The 27706-nt window shown below is 56.3% G+C and overlaps 9 protein-coding genes and 1 non-coding gene across 10 annotated transcripts, besides 1 other annotated feature; 5 read left to right on the top strand and 5 right to left on the bottom strand.

Moving 5' to 3' along the window:
* Window positions 1-172: 172 nt before the first annotated feature.
* On the top strand, window positions 173-2116 carry CYME_CMJ237C (hypothetical protein, conserved; the record flags this gene model as incomplete). The annotated part of the gene is made up of 1 exon (XM_005534898.1): window positions 173-2116. The coding sequence occupies one exon, from the start codon at window positions 173-175 to the stop codon at window positions 2114-2116; it is 1944 nt and encodes a 647-aa protein (XP_005534955.1).
* Window positions 2117-6582: 4466 nt separating this feature from the next.
* On the bottom strand, window positions 6583-6705 carry CYME_CMJ236R. Its single transcript has 3 exons — window positions 6692-6705; window positions 6655-6668; window positions 6583-6627 (listed from the first exon to the last, which is right to left on the bottom strand). It is a non-coding gene; the product is annotated as a tRNA-Arg (tRNA).
* Window positions 6706-6860: 155 nt separating this feature from the next.
* Window positions 6861-7673, top strand: CYME_CMJ235C (mitochondrial ribosomal protein L1 precursor; the record flags this gene model as incomplete). The annotated part of the gene is made up of 1 exon (XM_005534897.1): window positions 6861-7673. One exon carries the CDS (start codon window positions 6861-6863, stop codon window positions 7671-7673), a length of 813 nt encoding a protein of 270 aa, XP_005534954.1.
* Window positions 7674-8907: 1234 nt separating this feature from the next.
* CYME_CMJ234C (vitamine B12-independent methionine synthase) lies at window positions 8908-11211 on the bottom strand (the record flags this gene model as incomplete). Its single annotated transcript, XM_005534896.1, has 1 exon — window positions 8908-11211. The coding sequence occupies one exon, from the start codon at window positions 11209-11211 to the stop codon at window positions 8908-8910; it is 2304 nt and encodes a 767-aa protein (XP_005534953.1).
* Window positions 11212-11882: 671 nt separating this feature from the next.
* Window positions 11883-12989, top strand: CYME_CMJ233C (hypothetical protein, conserved; the record flags this gene model as incomplete). The annotated part of the gene is made up of 1 exon (XM_005534895.1): window positions 11883-12989. One exon carries the CDS (start codon window positions 11883-11885, stop codon window positions 12987-12989), a length of 1107 nt encoding a protein of 368 aa, XP_005534952.1.
* Window positions 12990-14441: 1452 nt separating this feature from the next.
* Window positions 14442-15593, bottom strand: CYME_CMJ232C (hypothetical protein; the record flags this gene model as incomplete). The annotated part of the gene is made up of 1 exon (XM_005534894.1): window positions 14442-15593. One exon carries the CDS (start codon window positions 15591-15593, stop codon window positions 14442-14444), a length of 1152 nt encoding a protein of 383 aa, XP_005534951.1.
* Window positions 15594-16379: 786 nt separating this feature from the next.
* On the bottom strand, window positions 16380-17624 carry CYME_CMJ231C (similar to 2-hydroxy-6-oxohepta-2,4-dienoate hydrolase; the record flags this gene model as incomplete). Its single annotated transcript, XM_005534893.1, has 1 exon — window positions 16380-17624. One exon carries the CDS (start codon window positions 17622-17624, stop codon window positions 16380-16382), a length of 1245 nt encoding a protein of 414 aa, XP_005534950.1.
* A 362-nt stretch (window positions 17625-17986) lies between these two features.
* CYME_CMJ230C (similar to GTPase activating protein) lies at window positions 17987-19555 on the top strand (the record flags this gene model as incomplete). The annotated part of the gene is made up of 1 exon (XM_005534892.1): window positions 17987-19555. The coding sequence occupies one exon, from the start codon at window positions 17987-17989 to the stop codon at window positions 19553-19555; it is 1569 nt and encodes a 522-aa protein (XP_005534949.1).
* Window positions 19556-24640: 5085 nt separating this feature from the next.
* On the top strand, window positions 24641-25240 carry CYME_CMJ229C (riboflavin kinase; the record flags this gene model as incomplete). The annotated part of the gene is made up of 1 exon (XM_005534891.1): window positions 24641-25240. The coding sequence occupies one exon, from the start codon at window positions 24641-24643 to the stop codon at window positions 25238-25240; it is 600 nt and encodes a 199-aa protein (XP_005534948.1).
* A 67-nt stretch (window positions 25241-25307) lies between these two features.
* Window positions 25308-26429, bottom strand: CYME_CMJ228C (similar to mitochondrial carrier protein; the record flags this gene model as incomplete). Its single annotated transcript, XM_005534890.1, has 1 exon — window positions 25308-26429. One exon carries the CDS (start codon window positions 26427-26429, stop codon window positions 25308-25310), a length of 1122 nt encoding a protein of 373 aa, XP_005534947.1.
* A 16-nt stretch (window positions 26430-26445) lies between these two features.
* Window positions 26446-27621: a sequence feature (possible transcribed region).
* Window positions 27622-27706: the final 85 nt, after the last annotated feature.

The raw sequence follows: 27706 nt of genomic DNA, 5'->3' as shown, positions 1-27706 counted from the left end.
ACAGAAGCGGTGGGAAACGCTGCAACCTATCAGAGAAGGTCGGTACTAGTCGCCAGTTGGTGTTGTGTGTTGCAGCTCGAAACCGTGTGAGCTCCTCAAGCGCGTCAATTGGAACGGTGGTAACAGCGCTTTAGGAACAGGGCAACCGCAACGCGCAGGTGTTCACGTCAGTATGAGTGGCACTGGGAACTACTACAACGTCGGTGCGCGAGCAGTCAAGCCGCAGCGGGCAAGTCGCGGGTCAGGAGCGATGCGTGCTTTCAATGAAATGGGGGACCAGGCTCCACGACAAGTTCCAGGTGCTGTTTATGTTGAGGAGGACTTTCCGGCTCTGACGCGGTCGAACGGCTCGAGCGTCCGAGGCAAAAGCAACATCAATGCGAACGCGGGCGGCAAGCCTGATGCGACGATGACACCAGAACAATCAGATAGCACCGGTGGTGCGACTTCCGCATCGCCTGAAAAAGAGCGGCGACGAGCAGACGCACCGAGCACGGACGCCACCTCAGTGTCCACGGGAAACAGCCAGGAGGCGTCCACCTCGGGGCACGCTCGCCTGCGGTCCACGTTTTCCCAGTCGGCACCGCATATGAATGCTTTCTATGCACCCGGGTCCTACATGACCATGATGAGCGATATGACAGCGGGAATGGGTTCGCATCATGAATCCGCCGCGCTGCCGTACGGTGTCCGTATGGGCGAACAGTTCTCGCAAACAATGAACGCAATGCCGCTGTTGAACGGTATGGGTCCCGGTGCACATCGGACTCGTCAGATGCGCAATGGACCTCGCTCCGGTATGAATGCTGTTGCACATCACGTCGGTGAGGAGCTGGCCACCTGCACCCTCCAAATTGAGCTGAAGCGCTTCTATTTTGACTTGCGCGCTAACGAGCGCGGCGCCTTCCTGAAAATTGCCGAAGCGGAAGCGAAAGGCTCTCGCAGCAAAATCATCATCCCTGCGTACGGTCTGGGCCAGTTCAAGACCATCCTAGATAACATGGTTGCTGAATCCAGGAAGGAATATCAAAGCGAGCAGCGCGCAGAAGCGCCGAGCACGCCAGCGACAGCCGCACCCGAGAGCAGCGAGCCGCCCGCCCTGCCCAGCTCGGACGCACCCTCCGAGGCCGATGGTGATGGACAACGTGGATCTGAGGGCTCTTCCGACGAGGTCGACGGCCAGACGAGCACTCCTCAGAAAGAGCGCGAAGCAGTCCTCGCAGCACTCGGGGCAGAGGCGGTTGCCTCGGGTACCCCGCAAAGCGCCGTTATCGAAGGACAACTCGTCGAGATTCCCGCCACGGGCCTGCCGACAACCCTGGCCTCGGCGACGATGCGCGTCGAAACCAAGAAATACTACTTTGATCTGCTAAGCAATGCAAAAGGGAAATATCTGAAAATATCCCAGAGCGCCGGCAGCAACAAACGCAGTAGCATTGTTGTACCGGCAACTGGCCTGGCAGCGTTTCGAGACTCTGTTCACGAGATGTGTCGGTATGCGGAGATGACGCTGCATTTGGCTGCGAACCCGAATATCATGGCGTTCGCGCCAGGCGCTGCCCCCGCGATCGCGTACCCGATGTTTCCTCCGGGTGCTGGACCACCAGGCATGCCGTCTGCGCTCTACACGTCCATGGGACCACCGCCGCCTCCGCCCGCAGCGCCTGGCACCGCAGGAGCTGCACCTTCAGTGCCAGCGGCGCCCGTGGCCACCAGCGTGCCGGCAGCGTCGCTAGCCGAAGCGGCCGCGTGTCGGCGCCAACACCGCCGGCGGAATTGGCCCCCCGTGCCCCCCCCCCCCACCCCGGCGCCACCAACGGCGGCACCGACCAGCGGCCTTGCCCCTGTAGATATGAATCTGGCATTGGGGAACACATCGGCGTCGCTTGTGCACGGACCGGTTCAAATTCCGGTTGATGAAACCTCCAGCGTCAAAGTGGAGTTGGTCGCTAACCAGGTCGGCGACACCCAACAGTCGACCGGCACACGAGCACCGACGCATCTCGAAATTACCGATCCGAAAAACCAGCGTATTCGCGTACCTCTGGGTAGCCTCGCTGCTCTGCATTCTGTTCTGGGAGAGTGGTTGCAGGTAGCGGCAGCGCATCCTCTGTAAACGTCCGCTTCCATGTGCTTCTGGAATACGCTGCATCGTTCATGGTATACGTTGTCATCGGGTATCATGGAAGACCATGACTGGATGTCAGTTGTCCCGGAAACCTGTTCCGAATGCGAATGTACAATGGGCGCTGAAGCCGTGCGGCATTGCTGCACCACCGTACCATAGCAGGGCGATCATGAAGGGCGAATTCGACGCCTTGGCTCGTGGACGCTGAGTTTATGTGAATCGCGAGTCTAGGGCGTTTCAGAAGCCTGTTTCCCTGAAATACCAAGCGATTCCAGCGAAAGACCGCTTGACCCAAAGCCGCTGGGTGCTGCGGCACTGCGATACATGTCCGAACGTCGTTCGCGGCGTTCGAGTCTCGTTGCAGTACGTGCTTGCACGCCTGCTTGCCGGTGGAAGCATGCAATGGTAGGCTATTCACTTTCGATTGCCTTGCCGACTGACATTCGAATCGCTTCTCGAGCACGATTTCTTCCATTAGTCTCTGGTTCACGCGATTGTTGTCTACCGGGTTCAGGAGGCACCCGTGCTTGCGATGCACATATGAAACCTTGAACGCCTGGACGGAAATCATATAGAATCGATTCCTCCATTCAGTGTATGGGCTCGTCGACGGAGCGGGCGTGCGCGCTACGCAACCTCAAGCGCCATGGGGTATCACTGCCATCGCCACAACCGCCACGACCGAACAATGCGACTGTTCCGCCATATCCTTTTGCGAACTCATGAACATGTTGGAAAGAGCACGGTTCCTGCTTCGGCACTGCCGAGGCTGTTGGCGATCCCAGGGCGGTTTGGCGTACGCCTGCTGCAGCTGACCGGCATGACCCATGTGGACGGCGACGAACGTTTTGAATGGGGTCCATCAAGCATGTCGCTCTGCTCGAGGCGGTGCACAGAGCGTCGACACGGGGATTCTGGCGCAGTCATTCCGATCTGGTGGTATACCTCCTGGCGTCTGTCATACCCGAATCTCGATAATACGGTGCTCCGGGAAATTGGAGCAGTTTCCTATGCTTCCCATTCGTGTTGTTACCGCGACGGTCCTCCGTAATTCGATGTAGGGCGACGGGTATGATGTTCTTCAACGCGCGGTCCACGACCACCTCAAAGTCTTGCTCGTCGTCTACCTTGAACGGTCAAAAGGGAGTCTCGCTGACGGACTCAGGCCTAGGTTTCATGATGTGCATTCAGGTGCATACTCCGTAGGTAATCGTTATCCCTGTAGAATTCTTTCGGTTTCCTCACATTAAACGAGAAACCTTGAACGTCCTCTGCCAATGCTTCACGCGGATCTGTCGCAGGGACTAGTCAAAGCTCAGTGAGGATACCAAAATAGTACACAAAAGACTCATGTGGTGTAATGCGCCTTGATCGGACAAATAGGGAACACATGCATTAGGGGCTTGAGCAGCCAAGGCCGCTCGGATACAGGGAAGAACGCTGCCCTGCTCTGGACGGCTCCACCCAGGATCATATTGTTGCACAGCTTGGAATCGAGCCAGGCATCTCGCTCCAAGCATTTTCGGGATTCGGTTTTTGTCGATTCGATGCCCAGAGCAACAGGAAACGTTTACAGGCTCTCGAGCGACTCCCGCTCTCGTTGGGATATCTCTTTCGGACGCGCTCGCTAGCACCTCGGTCTCTTGGGTCACCAGCGGCTCGTCATTTGCCCCCATGCAGATCTGAAGAATCCATTCGATTTGGCCTCACTTTTCGGAGCCGGTACCGCCGTGGTCGTGAGCGTGCACCGCCTGCGGGGTGCGCTTCCTGAACCGCTGAATACGCACCCGCAAATGGTTTTCGAGGGTGGTTTCATGCTTTTGACACCTCTGCTGGAGATGTATCCATCGACGACGTTGCACAGCGACACGTCGTGGTATTCGGGAGCGCGCATTTGCAAAGCCCTCACTCCACGAGCTGGCAGTCTTGCATCCTATGGCGCGTGCACTCGTTGCACTTTCTCATGAAGGTTTGATCGCAGGATTCCAGAGGAATGTGAAATAGTAGCATCCCGGTGTCGGGAATTTGTACGAGCAGTTACTTGTGGAGATATGTCAAGGCGACGGACGCGACGCGCGCCTCACTCGAGCACAAAGCCGCACGATACCTGGTGGCGTCCTGCATCTCTCGTTTCGGAAGATGCTCTCCGTTGGTGTTTGTTTAATAGCGAGGCCTTGGTAATGGCTCCAGACAAATGTTTTCGTTCCGAAAGTGTATGTTGCTTGCCACTCCTTATCCTCGTTTCCGTCATGTGTTTCTCTTCATTGTCCGGTGCATTCGTCTCTATTGCTTTTACTTGATGGGGCAGCATGGATATGGACCAGGTACTTCAAATCAGGTTCTTCTCGGGTGCGGCGAGCTCTCGGAGGAAGACTGCGGCTGAATCCCGCCAATTGTCTCTGCGTATCGAAATATCCCCAAATACCTGTTGCTCACTTGCTCCATCGGGAGTACGTCCTGTGGTGAAGGCACGGCTGTCCGCTCCGTCTCGCCCTCAAGCACAGAAGCGATGGAACACTTCAGGACTGGTGAAACCACAGAACGACTTGTCTTCGAATGGTGTCAAGGATGCGAACCACGCTTCGACTGATCCGTGAGCATCAACATGGCGCTGAACAACGCCAAAGCTACCTTCGATCGGATTCGAGCAGGGAGATCAGGCTGGTACGAGGAGCAGCTCAACACCAATCTCAGCTGCGTACTCGTCGACGGCATCTGGTTCATGTAAAGCAACGTTGTTCAAGAGATGGACTTTGGAATGTGGAAGAATATGACCACGAATTGCGCTTTATCGAATGATTCTGCCCATTCGGCGCTCTGCAAGTGACGAAATCACTGCGTCGCCACCGGGGCTGGTGCCGTAGGACAGCACGCTTGCCTCTACTTTGCAGACAGCGGTGTGCCGCCTGTTGAGCGCCCATCAACATATCTATGATTGCTTGTGAGTGCGTTTTCATCGAGTGCGACGAGCACCTGTCCCTTGTTGCATAAGCGTCTGCATTTCCGTCCATAAATCGATGACGTATGATGCAAGAGGCGACGATGTCCTGTAGAGGCGCACTCTGTTCGATGTCCATCCGTTTCGCTTTATCGCTGTTCGTGCCAGTGGTACGTAATTTTTACATCTTACAGCCTTTCATTCCGTAATTCTTGGAAAACATACGGAATGAAATGAAGAGCAGACACTTGTCTAGACAGGATTTGAAAAGTTCTTTCCTGCGTTCACGAGGTTCTGGATATAAACCATGCGAAAGAAGGTTCATCCATTCGCTTACCGTAGAATGACCGACTCGTACAACTGAGGCTTTCTTTCGCGAGCCCCCAGCGACAACATGCAGTCTTCTTGCGGTACCTCTCCCCGATACAAAACACACGCACCTTGCGATGAATACCTGTAAGAAAAACAAACCAAATCAAGAAAGGCGTGCTGAGACAGGATCTCCAGCATTCGCCGCCCTGCGAAGTCTCATCGAATTCAGGCGTCCGTTGCACGGAAATGTTCAGGTCTCGAAAACGTCGAATGTGTGAGCGACGCGCAGTTGTCTATAATTGGACAAAACGATCGCAGAGTCCAGCGTTCCCGGACTTGGCGCTCGATACGGGCGCGCGGTGAAGCATCCGTCGTTGCCCGGGCCCAACATCCAACTTCCCTGACCCATACATATCCAAGGATATACTGGTCGTTTCGTATGTTCTATCCTGTGCGCCGAGTACCTGTCCTGATCGTTCAAGATAGCGCCTAGAGCACCAGCGCGGTCGTACCGTGGCTAAAGAACGGTTCTGCCGGGCCCCCGAGAGCGTCAGCTCGTAAGCTTCCATATATCTGGCCGCTCACAGACGCTTGCAAGCCTTGGTTCACTGGCCGCCTGCTTTCGGTTGCAGTTCATCAAGGAAAGCTTCGAGCATCGAAGGCCAGCCAAAGAGGTTGGATCGCGTCAGCTCCTCGTGTGTTTCCTTCAGCACCGCATATCTCGTGATATCGGTGGCGGCATTGAAGTGCCGGCTCACGAACTGCTCGCGTGAATGGATGCTGGTGAGAATCATCAATGCAAGGATTGCTGGAACTTGAGCCCTCTGTGCCACTAAAGTCTCGTCATCGTCCTGCCGGGCAAAAACCTTTTCTCGCCCGTATCCCCTCTGCTACGACTTCTTCTTCGTCACTTGCTCTGCTTCGCTCAGTGGTCGGCGAGAAGAGGATTTTGTTTCGTATTTTTGTCCGGCAGCCGGCGACACCGGTCCACCAGGATCCTCGATTTGTTCGTCCATACCGTTCCGTTTGGTTTTTTATTTCTTCGAAATGAACGCGCCGCAAACACATTTTCAATAAACCATAAAGAAGCAGCAGGTTCCACACACTGACGGGTAGAACACCATCGATTCGAAACACGATAAGAGGCTCTGGACAGTCGCCATCGCTCCAGCGCTAGACAAAGAAACAGTGCAGGCGGTGACGACTCGAACCCGCAACCTTTCGCTTAGGAGGCGAACGCGCTATCCATCGGGCGACAAAACGCTTCGGTCTTGTTTGCGCCAAAGGTGTTCGCCGCTGGGCAGCGGCACCTGCACACCTCACGGGATGCCCGGCACTGAATGCGAAAGCGCCGCGGAAAATGGTATATAAAGCGTTGTGGTGCATGCAATGGCGCTTCGCGCAGCTTGTCGATTGCATGCCAGCGTCGCAATGCGCGCGCTGTTCTGCACGAACGGAACCCCAGCAAGCAACGTGCCCTGCATGGGCATTCTATACCGCACTCTTTTGCGAAGCCAACTTCGTGGCGTTTTCGCACAACATCGCACCTCTTTTCATCCAGAGTGCAGAGAGTTGAAATGCCCGCACCCAGGGCTGCGGACGCTGAGCTCCGCACACGCACACCGAACAGCGCTGGCGGACACCTATGAAGAGCCGCGTAACTTGCGGGATGCGATCGACGCTTGTCTGGTAAATGCGCGGAAGCGTTTTGACGAGACCGTAGACCTCTGCGTCCAGCTGAATCTTGACGTGCGCAAACCTGAACACAACCTGCGCGGACTGGTTCGCTTGCCGGCCGGGGTGCCGAAAGTGCCCCGCGTCGCGGTCTTTACGACGCTTCCGTCCGAGGCCGAGGAGGCGCGTGCTCACGGTGCAGCGCTGGTCGGGGCAGCGGAACTGGTCAGCCATATTCAAACCAACGGGATAACCTTTGAGCGCTGTTTGGCAACGCCAGAGGCACTGTCCTATGTGGCGCGCGTCGCACGTCAGCTGGGTCCCCGTGGTCTGGTTCCCAGCGAAAAACTGGGCACTGTCGGCGTCGAAATAGGAGACCTGGTCGATATGGCGCTATCCTCAGTGCAGTTCCGAACAGACGCCTACGGGCAGGTCCACGTTCCTGTAGGTAAGGTATCCTTTGGCCCGGAGCGCATCCAGGACAATGTCATGGCCGTCGTGCAGCATCTGCTACGCGTGAAGCCTGACACTGTTCGCCGCCGTTATTTGCTAGGGGCAACCCTGAGTCGCACACAGGGTCCCGGGATCGAAGTAGCTGTTGCATCAATGATGGACCGCTGAATACCGGCTGGCGGCTGGCGGTGAAGCGCAGATGCGCCCCCGCTCACCCGCCATGTGACATCGGTGGCGTGCAGGGCGGCAGTCCAACCGCCATCCGCTGGGAACATGGCGTACCTTCATGGTCTACGATCGCTGAGTCGAACCAGAATCTTTTGAATGCGCTCATGCTTCGGGTGACGAGACAACAACATCGCTGTTCCTCTGTAGATGCGTGAGCGTTTCGCAAACCTCGCAGTAGGAACGCCCGTCGGAATCGAGGCCAGCTCGATGCTTTACTGACGTCCGCGACGCTGTGCCTGCGTTAGACGGACGTTGTAACATGACTGTATACGCCGCCGTCGCCGTCGCCGCAAAAAGCGATCACGACGCTACACCAAGCGTCGGTGTCGATGCCATGCAGCGCGATCGCCGGACACGAGCAGTCCGCTGGTACTCGGCGTCTTCGTCGTGAACGCGTTGACCAGGCACCCATGGGCACTGGAGCGACGTGCGCTTTCGAGCTCCGAGCCTGTGGGCTTGTTTAGCCCCCGAGGGCGTGGGACACACTTTTGTTCATGCTGGTGCTGGGCGTACACTAGCTGTTTCGAAACCTTTAAACCTGCCTCGATCGACACATTTCACGATATCCGATGCGTCGACGTGCAAGCCGAGCCTCCGATCATGCCGCTCCACTGCTGGCGTCGCTCGAAGGCGGGCCTCTCCAAGCACATACGCTTCCGTCTCAGAGCGGATACCAAGCATCGCTGCGCGTGGCAGTCTTTGGGCGGGCACTGTGGCAGCGTCGCACGGAAAACCGCCACTCGACTTTGACACATGTGCCTCAGAATCCCTGAGCTCCTCACGAACAAAACCGAAACGATTTCTATGCGAAAACCTGAACCGCAGCACTTGATGGCAGGTCAGGCAGCATGCCGGCTTCGAGAAGCGCCACCGTCAGCACCGACACGGCTTTGGGCGCGGCGGCAACGATGGTTCCCGTCTCTGAGCGAGCGCTGATATCCTGCATGCTCGACATGATGCAACAAAACGAGACGCTGGAGCAATGCAGGGATGTCGTATGTGCGTCTGTATAAAAGTCCATAGCTGATCGGTTAATTTTAAACCATGTCCATGCCGTGCTAACTCTGTCTATTTCCTATACGCCGATGCCACGGTCTGCATGGCGGCGTGCTGGCCTGCCGCACCGTGTCCTGCGCCCGACGGAGAAGCAGGCTCATTCGCGTTGCGGTCTTTGCTACTCTTTCCCATATTCGGCGCGCATAGCCTTGGCCACTGCGACCATGTTTGCGAGCGACTCCATGACTTCGGGCCAGCCACGCGTTTTCAAACCGCAGTCAGGGTTCACCCAGAGCCGCGACACGGGGATGTATCGCGCCGCTGCGTGAAGGAGCTCGCTGATTTCCTCCTTGCTCGGAACACGAGGTGAGTGAATGTCGTATACGCCGGGTCCGATCTCATTCGGGTATTCGAAGCGCTGGAATACTTCCAGCAGCTCCATGCGCGAGCGAGATGACTCGATGGAGATCACATCCGCGTCCAGCGCAGCGATCGATTCAATGATTTCATTGAATTCCGCGTAGCACATGTGAGTGTGAATTTGCGTGCTCGGGGCTGCGCCACCAGAGGAGAGGCGGAATGCATCGACGGCCCATTTGAGATACGCGTCACGCTGAGAGGCCTTCAGAGGTAGACCTTCCCGCAGCGCCGGTTCATCGATTTGAATCACGTTAATACCCGCAGCCTCCAGATCGCTCACTTCGTTCCGAAGCGCCAGTGCGATTTGGAACGCGGTGTCCGAGCGCGGCTGATCATCACGCACAAACGACCACTGCAGGATGGTAACGGGTCCTGTTAACATGCCTTTCATCGGGCGCGATGTCAGGGACTGCGCAAAACGAATCCACTCCACGGTCATCGGAGCGGGGCGCGAAACATCCCCATAGATAATCGGTGGTTTCACGCCCCGTGAGCCGTAGCTCTGCACCCATCCGTTCTGGGTAAAGGCAAACCCCTCGAGCAACTCACCAAAGTATTCAACCATGTCGTTACGCTCGGGCTCACCGTGCACCAGCACATCCAGATCAAGCTCCGTTTGTTTCTGGACAACTTGCTCGATCTCGTGACGCATCGCTTTCACATAGTCCTGCTCAGAAATTTTGCCGCTCTTATACTGTCGTCGAATAGAACGGATTTCTGCTGTTTGAGGAAACGAGCCGATCGTTGTCGTCGGAAGCAGCGGCAGCTTCAGTTTTTCCCGCTGCGCCTGCGCACGCATCGCGTACGCCTGCGATCTCCGCTTCATGGCATCCGTGATATTCGCGATGCGATTCCGCACCAGCGGATTTCGCGTGCGCGGCGAGCGGCGGCGTGACTCGATCGCATGGGCGTTCGCGTCGAGCGCTGCACGTACGGTATCGGGGCCCGATGCAAGCGCCTGCTTCAGGATGTGCGTCTCTTCTAGTTTCTGAACGGCAAAGGCGAGCCAAGACTTGAGTTCTTCATCAAGACGAGTCTCATTATTCAAGTCTACGGGTGTGTGGAGCAGGGAACAGCTTGGTGCAATCCAGAGCTGATCGCCACGCTCTTTGTAGATAGGCTGGAGCTTCTTCAGCGCCTCGTTCAAGTTCGTGCGCCAGATATTGCGTCCGTCAATCATACCGACAGAGAGAACGCGTTCGCGAGGCCATTGCTGGTGGACTTGATCCAGTTGGTCCGGTGCGCGCACTGCGTCGATATGCAGTCCATGCACTGGCAGTGCGGTGGCGATCTCGAGATTTTCCAGAATGCCTCCAAAATACGTCGCCACGAGCAGCTTGCGGTTCTGTGTTGCACGCGCCAATGCTTGGTAGGTCTGTGGGAACGCCGTCCGCCACGCTTGGGGAAGGTCCAGGGCCAGGATCGGCTCGTCCAGCTGGATCCATTCGATGCGCGCGTCCAACGATCGCAGAACCTCCTCATACACGGGCACCAGACGACTCAGAAGCGAAAGGCGATCAAATTCCTTGCCAGCGCTCTTTGAGAGCCACAGAAACGTCAATGGTCCAAGAATGACCGGCTTCGGCCTATATCCAGCAGCAAGTGCCTCTGCGCTCTCGTCGAAGAGTTTCCGCGACGAGATCGCAAAGTGCTGGTTTTCCTCTAGCTCCGGTACGATGTAGTGGTAGTTTGTATCAAACCACTTGGTCATTTCGCAAGCAGGTACGTCAGCTTTGGAAGACCCGGCTTGGCTTCGTCCACGCGCCATTCGGAAGTAAACGTCGAGGTCTGCATCAGCCGCTTTTGCGTCCCGAAAGCGAGCCGGGACGACACCCAGCATAGCGCTCGCGTCAAGAACATGATCGTAGAAGGAAAAGTCATTCACGGTGACAAAGTCAAGTCCAGCGTGCGACTCCGCTGACCACTGCGCTGCGCGGATCGCTTTTCCAGCCTCCAGTAGCTCTGCGAGCGAGCTCTTGCCACTCCAGAAGCGCTCCAGTGCCTGTTTGAGTTCGCGATGAGCGCCAAAGCGAGGAAAACCTAGAGTATGTGCGATGGACATGGAAAATGCTTTCAAATTATGCGTTACTGGAGTCGCCGGCCTCAAGCGTGGAAGTCGTACGTAGCCGAGTCGCGTGCGGTCGACGACGCGATGCACGGTCGTGCCGCGCCGCGCTGCGCCCCACGCGATCGTGCACCGTCGGGAATCGAGGCAGCGTGTCATCATCACGCGCCGATGTCGACGCCGACGCCGTCACCGCCGAGCAGCCAGCGCACCGACACGCGAGCGCATTCCATGGGATGCGATGCATGCGATGCATGCGTGCGATCTGCCTATAGACAGCGGCAGCATGGATAACGCAGCGCTGCATCACATCACGGGAGGCGCATCGCTAGCGGGGCAGGCGTGTTCGGCGCAGTCGCCATTCACAGAGGCGCTGCAGCGATCGTGGGGCAAAACGCGCGGAAATGGCGCCGCGCGGCACGCATCGCATGAAATGGGGCACGCATTCAGGCGAATATGGTGAATGCGTGCTTCCGTGTCTGCTACAGTACGCTGGGAAAGCAACGTTGCACTGTAGTGTGAACGAATTGCGGAACACTTGTTTCTCCGCTGACAAAACGGTAGACGGGGTGCAGCGTCGGCGAGAGCGCTTTCCAGCCTTTGTGCCGACTGCCGGCTGGCAGACGACTCGCTCGGGCCACCGGGTCGTTGGAGGTCGTCTGCGAGGAATGACAGCCACTGCAGAGGGCAGTGTAGTGCCTTTAAACTACGGGGCGAGGATAAACCTCCGAAACTATCCGAATCAGGACTGGATCGTGTTTCTGGGTACAGCAACATCGGAGGGTGTACCCCGAGTCTCCTGTTTGACGGAGCAGCCGGTGCCTCAGTGTCACGTCTGTGTCGATGCGAGTGAAAGACTGCACTCGCCCAACCGTCGACGGAACACCTCTCTGGCGATACATAGACGACGCAGAACGCAAGCGGGGAGGGAGTTGCTCGCTGGACGCACCCACGAGACGGTGGTTATTGATGTTGGCAAGTTCTTTTACCAGTCGGCGATTGATGTCTTCCCAGCGACTGGACTGCGCCAGATCGATGCAGTAGTGCTGACGCATGAACACGCTGACGCCACCAATGGTCTCGATGATCTCCGCGACTGGACACTGAACATTGGTCGTCGACATGGCGACGGTCCGCTCTCTATACCCGTCTGGGGCGACGCCGCAACTCTGGAACGCGTTCACGGTGCGTTCCCGTACCTTGTAGAGCCATCTCGTGCCACGGGTAGTGGACTCGTTCCAAAACTAAGCTTTCATCAAATCGAAGCGTACCAGCGATTCTACCCGACGCATCCGCGATCCGTCAACGCAGCGAATAGCTTGCAGTCGGATCGGTTGACGCCGGCACCCGCACTGGCACCCGCACCTGACTGCATTAGCCTGCTTCCCGTGCCTGTTGAGCACGGCCGTGACCAGGGATGCCTAGGATTTCGATTCGGCGAAGTGGTCTACCTCAGCGATGTAAGCTATATTCCACCAAAAGCAATGGACGCAATTCGAGGCTGCCGCATCCTCATCGTTGATGCACTGCATCCTGGCACAGGATCCCATGTGTCGCATTTCTGCGAGCAGCAAGCGCTGGCACTCGTCACGCAACTGAGACCAATCTATACGTTCTTTACGGGCATGACCCATATGTGGGATCACGAACGAGACAATGCACGGCTTGCAGCCTGGTCTGCCGCCGAATCACGACGGATGGATGGTCGACCAGTCCACGTCGCGCTCGCCTATGATGGCCTCTGCGTACCTGTGGACCTCGAGGCCGACCGCTGATGCCTCGACCAGGTTGGTGCGTCCATGATCATGATGGCGCTCACGGATGTGAGGGTACCGGCAACGATGCCGTTTATTTGAGTGGGCAATTGCAAAACGGATTGCAACGCAGCGGACTAGCGTGATTGGAGACTAGTTCTGATCGCTCACGTGTCGACAATTCAGGTGACGCCTGCCCGTGCATCACGCCGGTGATCAGGACGCCAACCTATCTATGCGCTAGTCTGTGGTCCAGTCGAGAGCGTCCGCGAATTGCACTGGACGTGGAAGGTCTCGGGCGTGTCGGAGTGGGTCACCGGTGCGACACGCGGTGTCGACGCGCATGGGATTCGCGCGGCTCTTGATGGTTGAAAAAACAGGACGCTTGTGTGGTGTATCGTGCGAGAGCGGCCCTAGGATCGTTTCCCTTGTTACGCATCCGTTTCCCATGGACGAAGTGTTCGTCACAAGAGGCTCTGGAGTAGCGATATGTATACGCTGATTAGATACATTACAGAGAGATCGTTGCATATGGATGTGAAGGTAGGCATTAGAACAGCGACGTTGGCACACACCGGACGCACCACAGGGCAACCGCGGGTGCCTCGTTACCGGCCGGGACCGGCCCAAGTGCTGACTCTTGTGACTCGTAGAGAGAGCATTCCTGGACCTCTATTACGAGCAGTATCCCGGTTGTAATTGGCAACAGCTCTGCATTCGCTGAATAAATCTCGGAAGCACAGCGAAGCATCGTGGTCGGCTAAAAATGCGATAATATGGCTCGCATGCGCCGAACGTGTTTGCAGCCGAGGCCCGTCCAGTATCGTCATTCAGCATCAGGAAACGGATATTTTCATGACCGTAAGACTTGTGCCCCAGTTGTCTGACTAGACGAACAGTAGACACACTAGGCGTACAGGTTTTAAGCACCTGTTGAGAGGCTCCACGCCCGCCGTTCCCGGACCAAACGACAAAAAGAGTAAATTGTGCAGCCAGCGTTCTAGATCAAACTCTGCACAAAAGGCGGCAGGTAGCCTTTCCCGCTTATGAGCCGCAAGTTTTGCAAACTATGCATCGACCCCATCGTTAGACGCGATGCATCGATGGAACCAGTGACGGTTTTGCGGCATCCATGAATGGAATGCAGCATCCACTGCGCATGAACGCTGCGTGTATGGCGAGTTTTCCTCCTGGAACGAGCGAGCGAACGAGTGAATGTCCGAAGGTACCTTCGATGACCAACGTGCAGCACCGAGTTGCCATGCGGGCCGCTCTGGAGGCCACGGGAGCATGCGCACACCAACAACATCCTCCGGGCGCGTGCATCACACCTGCAGCAGAATTGCATCCATTTCGGAACAAGAGAGAGAGAGAGACAGGCTCCTGAACATCGACATGCTTCGCGAGGGCACCCGTTGAAGAGCAATGCACGCAGCTGCGCTGAGCTCAGCTGGTGCGCCTCTCTTGCATACGTCAACGACTTGTCGTATAGAGATGTGCCAAATCGGGTACTCCAATCAGTGTATACGGCCCTGTTACCTCCACGTTCGCTTCTAAACGACCAGCGTGTTCCGTATCCACCTCACCGGCTTCAATGAGATGTTGTTGTGGTGCTTGCCCTTCCGAATTCCCGTCCTCTGCAGGTTTCTTGTTTCGTTCTCGGACCAGTTTCCACCAGCGCTGTGGGTGCGCAATCAACTTGCCGAGCTCTAGCCAGTAAAAAGCGGAACTCGTTGCATCACCACCACCACTAGTACGATCATGATCGTTCTCGTCGTCGTCATTCACTTTGTCGTCGGGGCCAAAGACCAAACGATAACGCCCAGAAGCTAGCTTTTCCACCCGGCCCAGTTTCGCCGTACCGTGCAGCGGCAGATACTGACAACTGAGGGGAAGCGTTGGCCCCAGCGTAAGCCGAATCCAGCCGCTTTCATGTTCAAGCAGTTTCCGCACAAGTTCTTGTGATGTTGCACCACTCGAGGCGGCGTTTGCGGCTGAGGCAGCGTCTGGACTCGTCGTCGGTGCGGCTTTCTCGAGTGACGGCATGTTCCACTGAAGTCCAGGCCCAGAGGGCAGCCTCTGCGGATGCAGGTCGACACGAGTTACGCCACGCGTACCCGGGACGTGCATACCGTCATCAGTCGTAACATGGCTGAGGATATCATCGGTTTGTCTGGTATCTCGATTCGATCGCTTCGGTGAAATCTCCTCACTTTGTCTCGATCGGTCCATGGACAGGGTGTCCGTCCGCTCTGACTGCGTTTGCGCGGAGTCCAGTTCGTCCACGGCTCGCTTCAGACGGCGTCTAGGTTGAGGCTTTCGGTCCAAACATACGCTCGCCACAGTCGCGCTGGGAAGCTGCCCCCTTGGATCCGCTGCCGTTGGCGGTCGGGTTGCCCCCGTTGACACCGGCAGCATGCCGGCGCTAGCTTCTTTGGTAGATTCCTGTAAACGGTGGCAGATCGTTCGGCGGTTTCTCGGTCCCTGAAACGCCTCTGGTTTGTCGCCAGGGGCCGGGGTCACCCTCGGTGACGTTCCCGCAGCTTCCAGCGCCGTTCGCAACGGAGACGTTGCCCCAGAGGTGGAGACGACACCTCTCTTGGTACGCGTGACCGATCGTCGCATAGATTCGGTCTGCTTCGCTCAGTGAAGCGGTGCCGAGGCACGTCCACGAAGCCAGCAGGCGTTGCAGGGAAACGCAGCCCCGCGTTACCCCTATGGAGACACGGGCTTGAAAGGCTGCCCGTGCTGCTCCTGCGTTGGGCGCAGCGTGGGCTCTCCGGCGTTAGCGATGACCGGTCTCGAAACCAGAGCAGCAGACCCTGCAAGAGCGTCTGCAAGCGCTTTCGTGACGTACAAGTGATGCGCTCGTGCCGGTATCCCGGTCAACAACGGTCACTCGTTTGCGTCCAATGAAATAGAAGCCGACTACGGTCAGCGGCATACGGAGACCGAACAACTACACCGGAGCGTTTAACGGGCGTCTGCTCGGGGCACTGTGAGAACTTTCAATCGTTCGTATTGCATATCAGTCAGCAAGTCCTAGTTGCTGGCTATCGTGACCAGCAAAACATACAGCGAGCGATACACCGGATGGTGCCGCAAACGCTCGCAGGGAAGCTGGGTTGCCGCCAATGCATCGGGAATACCCAGGAAGTGTGCACGTATTTGAAAAACCTGTAGCGATCGTAAACAATTTAAGAGGATATGACCGCTTTGATCGAGATCAGCTTGACAGAATCGTTCTCCCCAAGGTCCACGTAATTTTCCATTCAAGTTTCCTTTCCTGACGACCACGCATAGATCGCAGTTCATCTACAAGCGGATATCCACGTCGCTCCGAAACAAGCACCTTGTTCGAGTTTCACCCATAGAACCCATTCGTCTTGCCGTTACCCCTCACATCAATACCTAGCTGAGCTGGGACCGATGGACGGTTGCGCTATCTCCCGCGAGCAGCTTCTCCCGCACATAGCGATCCATGATGCTCGCGACTTGCTCGGGTCGTTCCAAGTGAGGTAGGTGACCACACTCAGGGATAACGTCCACTTGTACGAGATCCGCACAGCTTTGGTCTCGATAAAAGCCCCGCAGCCGCTCTACCGTACTGAGCGGGACGATGCGATCCTCCGCTCCCCAGATAGCCAGCACCGGTAGGCGAAAGCACGCCAACTGTGCAACCTCTTCGGAGATCGTGTACCCATTCGCGCGCAGGAAGCTTCGAGACGCTTCCATCCAACCCGCCATGAGGCAAGGAAGACGGCTGATACGCAGCGCATCCTCCGTCGCGTGTTCCGAAGGTCGATAAAACGCTAGTTTATTCGCGTACTGGCGAAGTGCCGCCGATCGGAGGACCCACAACCCCACATAGTCCAACGGGGGTACCAGGAAACGAAACCCCTTCCCATCTACGAAGAGCTGCGCGTCAATGAAGATAGCAGCTCGAATGCGTTCCCGCTCCGCAGCATCCGCATGTAGAACGTAGTCCGTCAGCACTGCACCGCCGAGTGATGCCCCTGCTAGCACCAGCGGCGTCTGCAGGTTCTCGACACCACCGTCGACAACATGCAGCAAAAAGCGCTTCAAGTGAGCTCGTTTTCCTGCAGGACCGTAGTCTAACCCAGAAGGCCGAGCGCCGAAGCCCCAGCCGAACACATCTACAGCAAAGAGACGAACCCAGGGTGCCAACAGCCGCTCGAGTTCCGGGAGCAATGCTCTAAACTCCAAACAAGATGAGTCGAAACCGTGAATCAACACCAAAGCCGGCTTTTTCGTGTCCTCAAGGTTCGCCGGCTCGTTCGTGTAAAAGCAGATAGTCTCGTCGGCAGCGACGCGCTGCAGCCGCTGTATGAGCCGCTGCGCTCGTTCGTCACGAATGGCAGCTACCTCTGCTGCCGGTAGAAAGCACTGACTCGGTACGCACTCGAGTTTGGGGCGAAACGAAGCAGACGCTTTGGCGTCGTGCCTGTCGGACGCGTGAAGGCGACGCTCGTCCATGCTGAGTGGGCATCGTGCGGCACTGACGCCCCGAGGCGGCACTGGAGCCAACCGACGCTGCCCGTCTCGCCTCTGCTGGGTGAACGTTCGTGTATGCACTCTGGCTTGTCCGTTGAGCGCTGGTAAAGTCTTTGCAGGACCTGCGAGGGAAATCCACATGACGCGTCGACGGACTGCACAGCGTACGCATTCCCTGCTCGCAGACCGCTGCACTGCGGTAGCCAGCTGCGGCTCTACGAAAGAGATGTGATTGATGTGTTCAGTCAGCGTCTTTCGGATGCAACGATGCGCTGGGTACCAAGGAAACAACCTCCCCCGAATACCGCTATGCAGGGGCTTTAGGGCTTCGGGAACGCTAGGCGAGAATCATCACATGCAGCGTCATCGACGCTTGGCTTTGCGTCAGCGGCTGTGCTGTGCTTTTACGATAGCGTCCGCCGCTTCCCAGGGCGACTCTGTGAACGCTACCCTTGAGGCGCTAGTTTGTTGAGCTGTAAACAGGTACAGCGGAGCACGTAGACATGGAGTCCGCACAACCTCTACCTCTGGCGGAGAGTAGGGCGCTTTTGACTCGGCTGCGAGCGAGACCGGAGAACAGGTTCTGCTTCGACTGTGAGGCACACCACCCGACTTGGGCGTCAACCTCGTATGGCATATTTCTCTGCATAGACTGTGCCGGACTCCATAGAAACCTCGGGACGCACCTGAGCTTTGTTCGATCGACGCTTATGGACTCGTGGACGCCTGAACAGCTGTGGCGCATGACTGCAGGCGGTAACGAACGAGCGCGCAGCTTTTTCAAGGCGCACCAAGCGCCAATGAGTGGTTCGCTCTCGCAAAAATACTCATCAAGAGCAGCGTACCTGTATAGAGAGCGGCTCAGCCGCGAAGCAGAGCAGGTTCGTTTGGCACACCAGGACACCCTGGGGTGCGTCGGTGTCGCTCCGGAACCCGCACCGTCAACGCCCAGCGCACCGGAGCAGCCGCTGCAATCAAAGCGCTCAGGCCAACGAGAGGCTGCAGTTGCCAGGCAGGTAGTCCCTGAAACAGTGGATGCAACCCAGACGGAGCTGAGAACGGCGACTACCAACGGTGCGGGAAGCGGAGATCGCGACGCCGTGCCATTGCAGCCGTCGAGTAGCACATCTGTTGGGGCAAGAACTGAAGAGCGTTTCTCGCAGTCGACTGCAAGCACTTTGTCCGATGATGCCACGCGGTTCGTCACAGCGTCAGTGGCAGGGAATTTGTCGCAAACGAGAACAGGTGCGTCCATGAATGGGGCACCAAACTGGACAAGTAGGTCCGCAGCGCCCCGACGAACCGGGTCTCATGGGTTGGGTGCTCGACGACTCGGGCCAAGTTTCAGTGCTGGCTGCAAAAATACGAGTACGAACATGAGTAATGCCGTTCAGATAGAGCGTCCATCCGGTGGATCAGTCAGCGCTGGTACCGCCATGGCGTGCTCTGCGAGCGGAAGCGCTGCGCTGCCCCAAGGAAGCAGCAGAGATGCCTCTACGCCAGTGTTTGAAGCACAGCGCACTGGGACGACGCCGCCAAGGGCATCGCTTTTGACAGGAACGGTTGTCACTGAGACTGCTGTTTCCGGGTTTGTAACTGCAACACGACAAGGTGCTGGCATAGGCGATCCGCCTCAAAGACAGCTGGATATCGAAGCCAAGGGGCCTCCTCTTGCAGTTCAGCCGACTCGCGATTCCGCACAGATCGCCAAGCAGAGTGTCGAACGAGCCGCTTGTGAGTCGCCGCAAACATCCATGGCGTCAAGCGCTGACTGGAGAGACAAGCTTCGTCACGCGAAAGCAGTCTCAGCGGCAGACGTTCGTGGTCAAAGCGATCGAATGATGGTCTTACAGCTTGCTGACGATACTTCCGCTTCCGCAGCTGGGGCAGGGCCAGCTCGAATCTCCGGCAACAACGCTGCTTGGGCGGTGTCTTCACAGGCGCGTGCAACGCCGAGTCGTTCACCAAGGACCCCGACCCTTGAGACGGTAGGCAGCGTTGTGCGAAACGTCAGCAAGCGTCTCAGTTCAACGGTAACGGAGCTCTTCGAGGACCTGGACCGTAGCGCTTGACGCGCTGAGCTTCACCGCGACTCGTGCAGCGTCTTTGAGGATTTTCTGATCACTGCAGTGCATCCTGGATCGAACGCGTCTCCGTTGGGACGTGGCATCCAGCGTGGTTGTTGTTCTATCGATCAGAGGGATACGCTGTGGGGGCTTCCTCGAAACCGCCCTCTCTCTCTCGTCAAGGCGTTATATCCTCGCCTTCCGAGACAATGAAGCCGATGGCGAGATGCGACGGCTCTGGTTTCAGGCACGCTGCGGTGGTGGTGCACATACGTCTACTGCGATGCATTGCTGCATCTGGTGCTGGCACTCAACGAAGCAGAGACAGCTGGTGATCTGGTGTCTGCGGAGGTCATGTAGAACAATTTTTGTCTTTTTCAGGTATGCCACCAAGGAGATCCGGGTCGAAAGTGCTGTGGACTGTTTCGCAGCGTGTCCTTGCATGCATGCGGATGGGCACGGAAACACTGCGCGTGGGGACAAGGCTCTCTGCAGACGTCCACGGCGAGCGTATGCACTTTTCTATGTGCTGCTCCTGCAGTTGCTGCTGGTGTAGGTGCAGCACGCCATGAGCCCTCCTGGCTCCGGCAAGATCAGTGCATTGAAATAGAGACACCGCTCCGGATACCTGAATGCTATAGGGAGTCAATAGGGAGAGGGCTTCGGGCGCGCACTCCGGATACCGCTGTGCGTCGCTGACCCGAATCGTAACCTTCTCGTCGTCGAGGATAGAGATTCGATCGATTCAGGGATGACGATCCTTGATGGCTTGTCAAGCCAAACTGTACTGTTTGCTGGCGCTACCGCTGGAGCTATTAGCGCCACTACAATCACCAGAAGGAGACAGGATGGCTGTGCGGTGCGTTGGCGGGCGCCGGCCCGAAGCGCCCTCTGCCGCGCTGTCACCACGGACCCAAGACACGAATCGCTCAGTGCGTCGCCTAGTGAAGCGATGTATTGTTCGACACGGTCGCCATTGGCCTCAAGCGGGTGATGCGGGTACCCCGAGGGCAATGACGCTGTGGGGCAGGGCGGGGGGCGAGGGACTAATCAACGAAGCTCGTTCAGCCTCCAGAGAAGACAAACCCTGCGCAAACGATGGGAATCTGTTACACCCTTACCATTCAAGGCGGATGCGCTCGAGCGGGGTCGTTCACTTGAGCTTTGAGTTTGGGGTCGGGTTACTCGAATTAAGTTTCTCGTTCCTCGACATGAACTGAAGGGAGTCCTTGAGCCAACTTGAAACTGCTGATTCCCTGCGCCAGCTCATCTCAGAATCAGGGACGAGTTTGTTCGACGATGTCGTGCAGGTGTAAAGCGTAACGAAACTGATGGCGACAAATGCACGGGTGCAGGCATCAGCTTGTTTTCCTCAAGGCAGCAAATTCTGGAATACCTGCACAGGCACATCGTTTTCTTCCGCTTGTCGTGAAGGTGTTGAATAGAAGGTATGTATTTTGTAGATTCAAGGAAAGCAACGGAAACGCTCTATGCTATCGCTGCTAGGTTTCTTGCTCGCCAGTGGTACAAGCCCGTCATTCGACGGTCACGAGTGGATGAATCGATCTTCTCAAAGCCCCCATCCTGATCGTCATGCACACAAACTCGAAAGTACCAATATACTCAATAGTCTCCTCATCAATGCATTCCGCTGCATAAATTCTGATAAACACTCTCGAAGAACCTCCTGGATATAAAGTGCCCGTCCAGTTCATTTGAACGGTGATGTGTAGATACGGATGGACAGAAAAAAGCACGCTCGTATTGTAGAGTGCTGCGCATAGAAAGATGCACGATCGATTCCGTTCTGATACGCGAATATTCATCAAAGGACGGACACTTGTTCAGCTCAGTCGATGAGAATCCGTGCATGTAGAAGTTTCAACTTGTGTATGGGTTCTCAAAGACGCGCTAGTTGCTGTTCGTAGAGAAGAAAAAAGCGCTCATAACGAACACATCAGCCGCAACGGTGATGCTATCGAATGGTCGCCTACACATCGCCGAGCGGACAACATCGTTTAAAACACCATCCTGCGTTGAAGGACGCCTGGTGGCTAGTGCGTCCCGCATCCCACTGTCATGATCTCAGACAGTGTCGCTTTCCTGCACTCAAAAGTGGTCAAGGAATACGCAGATGAAATTGACGTTGAACTGCACATCATGCCAGCAGATCTTTCTCGGTTCAATCCTGTCGGAAGTGTCTCGTGTGTTGTCGACTGTCGTGTCGACGCGAACGGATTCGTAGACGCGTCGTTCGCATCTGTGACTCCGTTCGTCGCCAAGGCATTCTGTAACCCAGCCTCGACACAAATCGTCAAGTAACCGTTCGTCCGAGTTTCGGACGCAGACCTGCTAGCTGTCCATATCTCTCTGGAGGTTTTCGATCAAAGCCTCGGGCGACAGCACAAATGATGCTCGCAACAGATGATGCTGAACGGCCTTGTTATAGGATCCAAGAGTTTCGCACATGCTTCCAGAATGCCTTGACACATCGTCGTGCCGCCGAGGCGATTGGAAATGATCTGAAGCGCGGGTACCAAAAAAGTATCAAACGCACCTCAGAAACCAAATGCATATACGGATCAGTGTCGGACGCTTCTCGAGGCGTTCCCGGTGAGCGTTATGCGCTCATCTTACCGGTCTCAAACCGCCGGGACTGATGGAAGAATCTTCTGGGATGTCGATGGCAGAAAATGACGAGCTGGTGGCGAAAGACCTCATGGTGGTCACGCGTTCGGAAGCGATGTTGCATTGTAAGCGAGAGCAGCTTCAGGTTGTGCGCGCTGATCGTTTTCGTGCAAGCCTTGGACCTACCGAGGCCTTAAGCCAAAAATAATTGAATCGTGACGCATGTCTTCCTTCCATCTTGTGGTGCAAAGCGTTCCAGAACAGAACCCACAAGAGCGAAGCATACTACACATCTGCCGGCGAGCACTGGATCCTCCCCACTCGTCTATACGACGTAGTGCTCATAGCACGCGTCATGTGCGGGTACATCACAGAGACTCTCATGCATTGTTCTGTACTGAATTGCCTCCACAGTGGGCTACAGCTGGTCTCCGCGAGCAGGTACGAAACATTCGAGGAAATCAGAGACAAGTGCATTCGCAGACGATATACAAGGCTTCTCGCTTCCAGGGACCGACTGGAACGAATCATACCTGGGCGATCGGGACCTACGAAACATGCATCAGCTTGCACTTTTGTGAAACCTGGGCCAAAGTCGAGCAGCGAGACTCATTTTCAACCGTTCAATGTGAATAATCAGAAACACTTGGTGGTGCGCGCAGCTACCGAGTCTACGACCACGATGGCCATCGCCGTTCCCGTCAATCAAGACGACCGAGCCGGATGTCTAAAAGGAAAGCAGATGAAGCTGCTCATGTTTGCTAGTGCTCGGTTTCATCGAGATTCAGGCATGCTTGACTCCCCCCGAACGCATACCAACCGGTGGAATGGTGGCATCAGGAACGACCTCGAGGTGATGCGCTCCGCAACCAGCGGATCGTAATGACTTTTATGCTTCATACAGGGAGCATGTGCGTCTCCAATTTCCATAAACGAATGATGTCTCCCGGAGTCTGCGAGACCGTACCTGGGTTGGCAACGGATCCGGTAGTACGGAACCAGGTAGCATGCCTTTGCCATTCTGTTCTATGAGCTGGAGTAGGAAATGACTGGTGATTCGCGGCGTTCGGGGGATCGCCTGTGGCGCTGGACGCTCTACAGCGCGCCATGAGAGCACTCCTGCGCAGTCGACGAGAACGTACAGCGAGTCTAGCGATCGATTCTGGACGATTCCAGTCGAACAGTTCAAGATAACATAAACAGATCAGGAGCGCGCATGCACGCTGAAACTGGTAGGCAACCAGAGCGTAAACTTGAAGCAAGTACCTTCAATGACGTTCGTCGAGCTGATCGAAGGCCAGATAGCGACACGAACCCTGATGAGAGGCTTCCGCTGGTATCACTTCACCAGTAACCGTGCACACAAGAACGTTCCGCAACGAGCCCTGGACACCGCGGTCAAGAACAACCGGAAATGTCTCGGGCTTGGGGAGCTTCCAGCGGGTTTGAGTCGAACGAACTCTCGCGCGAATCGTCTGGTATGCAGTGTGTGCATTGTGCTGAAACCCTGAAGACTTTCAAAGAGTCGAAGTCAGTGGTTGGGATAGAGGGCGTCGGATGCCCCTGCTGGAGCCATGTACTGGTATGATACCCCGTTCAGCAATCCGGAAAGGCTGCAGCACCGGACAGACACTCTAAGAAGGATGCTTTCAGGCACTTGTTGAGCGATCATGGTATTCCGTTATTCGATGTTTCTGCGTATTTCGAGTGCTGCACTATGCGATAATGCTGACGAAACGAAACATGCTCGTTGTCTAGATAGATGCAGTGAACCGCACCCTAACACCCATACGTCTTTGCTTTGCAGGTCTTTGCGCCAACCGTGACGCCCCCATCTCCAGACTAGTATATGTTCACGGCATTTTTACTGGTTCCTATGAACGAGAAGCTGGTTTTCATCTAGTGCACAGCGAGCATCCTGCTTACAACGCCTGCCAGAGGTACCGCCAGCACCTCAGTACCGACAGGGGCGCTATCGCTGAAGAACCTTTTACCCTGATGAGCGTTTCCCCAGCGAAGGCAAACGAACGTTCTGTGCAGTGCACACGCAGCGAAACGCCCGTTTCATGCCACCGTCACACCTTATACGTATGGAGTTTTAGGGCATGTTTTCGTCGACAGCGACACGTTGCGAACCGGGAAGCTGCAAGGAAACGCCACGAGACACACTCCAAGGGTCACCGTACAGACGTCCTGGCATCGGACGCGGAAAACCGACGGGTCCAGCGTCCAAGTGCATACCAGGCACAGGTCACGACTCGCGAAGCCGGCTCGCCGTTTCTATACCGGCCGCTGTCGCTTGTCTTGGCAAAAGACCTGTCAGAACTGGCTACGGGAAGATTGCGGACGACCGCGGGACCAAACAGGATACCTGCGGTACCTGTAACCAACTCTGTGCGCCGTATACGATACGACGGAGTGCCTTTGTCGGGGTTTAGGATCGTTTAAACGAACCACCGGGTCATGTTTCTCCGTATACCCCAGCCAAGAGCAGGTGCAAACGAACGCGCTCCCGAACGTCAAGTGAACCGCTACCGTCCGAGTCGAAAGCGGCCACTTTTGCAGCTCACAGAGGAACCGCCCCAGTGGAACCTGTTGTCACGTCCACGGCACCTTGCGGGACCTGTTATACGGGGCTTTGGACGGGGTGCAAGGAAACTGGGGTTCCCGACCGCGAATCTGGACACCAGGGCTCCTCAAGTCGCAGAGGTGTTGGCAACGTTGACGCCCGGTGTCTATGCGGGGTACGCTGCAGTGTTGCGTCCAGAGGGTGCACCATGGCCTGGTGAGAGCGTCACCGACTGGTATAGAGCCGCGGTGAACGTCGGGTATGTACCGAGTTTCGACAACCGAGAGCTCTCCATTGAAGCCCATCTACTACATGAGTTTTCCGAAGATTTTTACGGTGCTCAGATGCACCTCGTCCTGCTTGCCTATTTGCGACCAGAGCGCAAGTTTGTCGCCATAGATGCGTTGGTTGCCCAAATCAAACATGATATAGCGTCTACGAAACGGGTGCTTGAGGAGTTGCCCTTCGTTCCCTCAGCGTGCATGTTCGAGTGAATCGTCACCAAACTGCAGGTAAGCGTTGCTGCTGACGACCATGTTGATGCTGCTGCCGCAGTCGTCGCTATTGTTGCCGTTGTCGTCGTCGTCTTCCTGTTGAAAGCTGCAGGTGCGCGTTGCGTTTCGAGCTGCTCGCATGCGAAACGAGCAAGTCTTTGCACCGCTCGTAAGTTGTAAAGCCGATCGCACTGAACATTCCAGCCCAGACCGCTCGGGTACCGACGCCCCGAAACAGTCCGCCGAGGCCCTCTTGCCGAAGGATTTCAGCTGCTAACGACATCAGACTTCGCGACGCTACAGCCGATGAAGACGCTGTTCCAAAACGAGTCTTGAGTACATCAAACGGTGTCGTCAGTGTAGACGAAAGTGCCCCAGCCAAGGAGCCCGCCATCAACAGATCCAGTGTGGGGAACGCTTCCGTTGTTTGCGTCGTTTGGGTTCGAGAGCCACCCATGCACTGCTGCACCGCTGTCCGTAATTGACCTATTCGTAACTTGAGCTCTTCATAGAGCACAAAGTTCAACATGGCATTGGGAACGTTTCTTAGCAGGGTTGCTCGGTAGCCCCAGTAGAGACCCCGCAGGTGCTGATGCGCGAACACCTCACGGACGGTACTCTCGCGCCCAGTTTGGAGTCGCTGCTTGATCACTTCCTTGGGTACGAAAATAAACGAAGAGACAACGTTGCCGCTGGCAGCAGCAATCATATGGATGAGACCACGCTTGCTCAAGGAGCGAGCAACCAGGTGCGCATCCCTCGCCGAGTGCGTTGCTTGTGAGCCTGTTTTGGCTCGGCAGTGTCGCTGCTGTTCATACCAGACAAGCAACGCCCGCACACTCTCGTAGGTTCCGAAATACACCGCGGAACTGGTGGCAGCACCGAGAACTGCCGGGACAACTCCGCGGTACAGCGCTCCCGGTCCTGACTCGCGAACCAGCTGCCAGAACACCGACCAGGTACTTTGGCTTCGTCGCCAGGTGTCTGCCTGACGTACGCTTTTGATTGTATCGATGGGGTGCAGCACACTGTTGACGATAGCTCCAGCAAGTCCTCCAGCGAGCGCTGCACGTGGTAGTTTGCGAAAGGGTACCACCGTCGGCACCGGTGCACGCAGACCCAGACTGGAGTCGATGACGGGTGCGGCTGCTCCCTTCGACGGTCTCGTGGACGTGAACACTACGCTCATCGACACCAAACCAGTCGTTTCATAGAAGGAGCACCTTTGCAAGTTGAAGGAGTTAAGCTTGAATAGCCGGGGGTTGTGGCACCTGCAACTGCGCCAGCAACAGCAGAGGTTGTCGTACAAGGTGCAGCGTCCATCTCGCTTACACGAAGAGCATATGCGGCGACGGCGAGTTCTTCACCGACGAAAGGAACACTTTCGTGGGATGCGAGTCAGCGATCATAGAGCATGATGAGGCTCTCATGCACAGCACGCTTCTGGGCTAGGCTTCTTCGGCCAACATATGCACGTATGCATCTTCATATAAGCGAAAGAGAAAGCCGGTTTGAATGCTCATTCGAGCTCGGCTCCTGCAGAGGCGCTGCATCTGGGGAAAGTATTGGACCAGCGCTTGCAATCGTGTTCTCGATAGAAAACATGCACGAATACGCATGCCAGGGTCCATCTCTGGACCTCCAGCTGGAGTTGTGTGTGGTGCGTGAACGTTCCCTTTTCTCATGATGGTGGGTACGAGGTCGTCCCGTATCGCATGACACGCGTGCGGTACGAATGTTGGCACGATCAGAACAACGCCTTTCCGTTGGAGCGTGCCGGATGCTGTCGCGCTCGTCTCGTGACGTTTCTGGACCCTGAACCCAGACGCGTAGCGAAGCTGTCCTTGAACGCATTGCGACGTAGCAGCACTTTGATCCAGAAGCGAGCCGGGCGCGGCACTGAGGGATCATGATTCCACTCGCTAGTGATGCTCGTTCTCGCCGTCGCTGCTATATCGACAACTCGAATGCCACGGATACGGATTGTCACAACGCCCATCGAACAGGGCAATAGTGTACCCTGAATGCAGGTGCAGGTGTCGCGTACGAGCCTTCTGGTCCATAGTCAAGCTGTGCTTTGAAAGTATCCGATGATGCTGAGCGCTTTATGCCGTTCTCCGACGATCGATGCTGTCTGGATAGCGTCGGACACCAGGCCAGGGCGTGAACTCCGGAATGATTATCCGAAAAAGAGGCGCTGCACGTGACGCTTGAGATGACCCCGGAACATCGGTTTCTCTTTGAAGGCTGGATCCATGTCTACGTGAGGATCCATTAGTGAAACGTTGCGTTGCTCGATCCCGATCATAGCGATCAAGCATTTTGCCATAGCCGCGGTTCGTATCAGGAACTCGGGTTCCTTGTATATGATGGAGCCTCTCTGATCATAAAGGTGATTCTCGATACGGGCAACGCTCGATGGACTCGCTTTTCACGTCTTTTGACACCACAACAAGCACCCCGGCG

Source organism: Cyanidioschyzon merolae, chromosome 10 (genome assembly GCF_000091205.1).
Source record: "Cyanidioschyzon merolae strain 10D DNA, chromosome 10, complete genome".
Taxonomy (NCBI): Eukaryota; Rhodophyta; class Bangiophyceae; order Cyanidiales; family Cyanidiaceae; genus Cyanidioschyzon; species Cyanidioschyzon merolae.
This window is presented reverse-complemented; position numbering and strand designations above follow the sequence as displayed.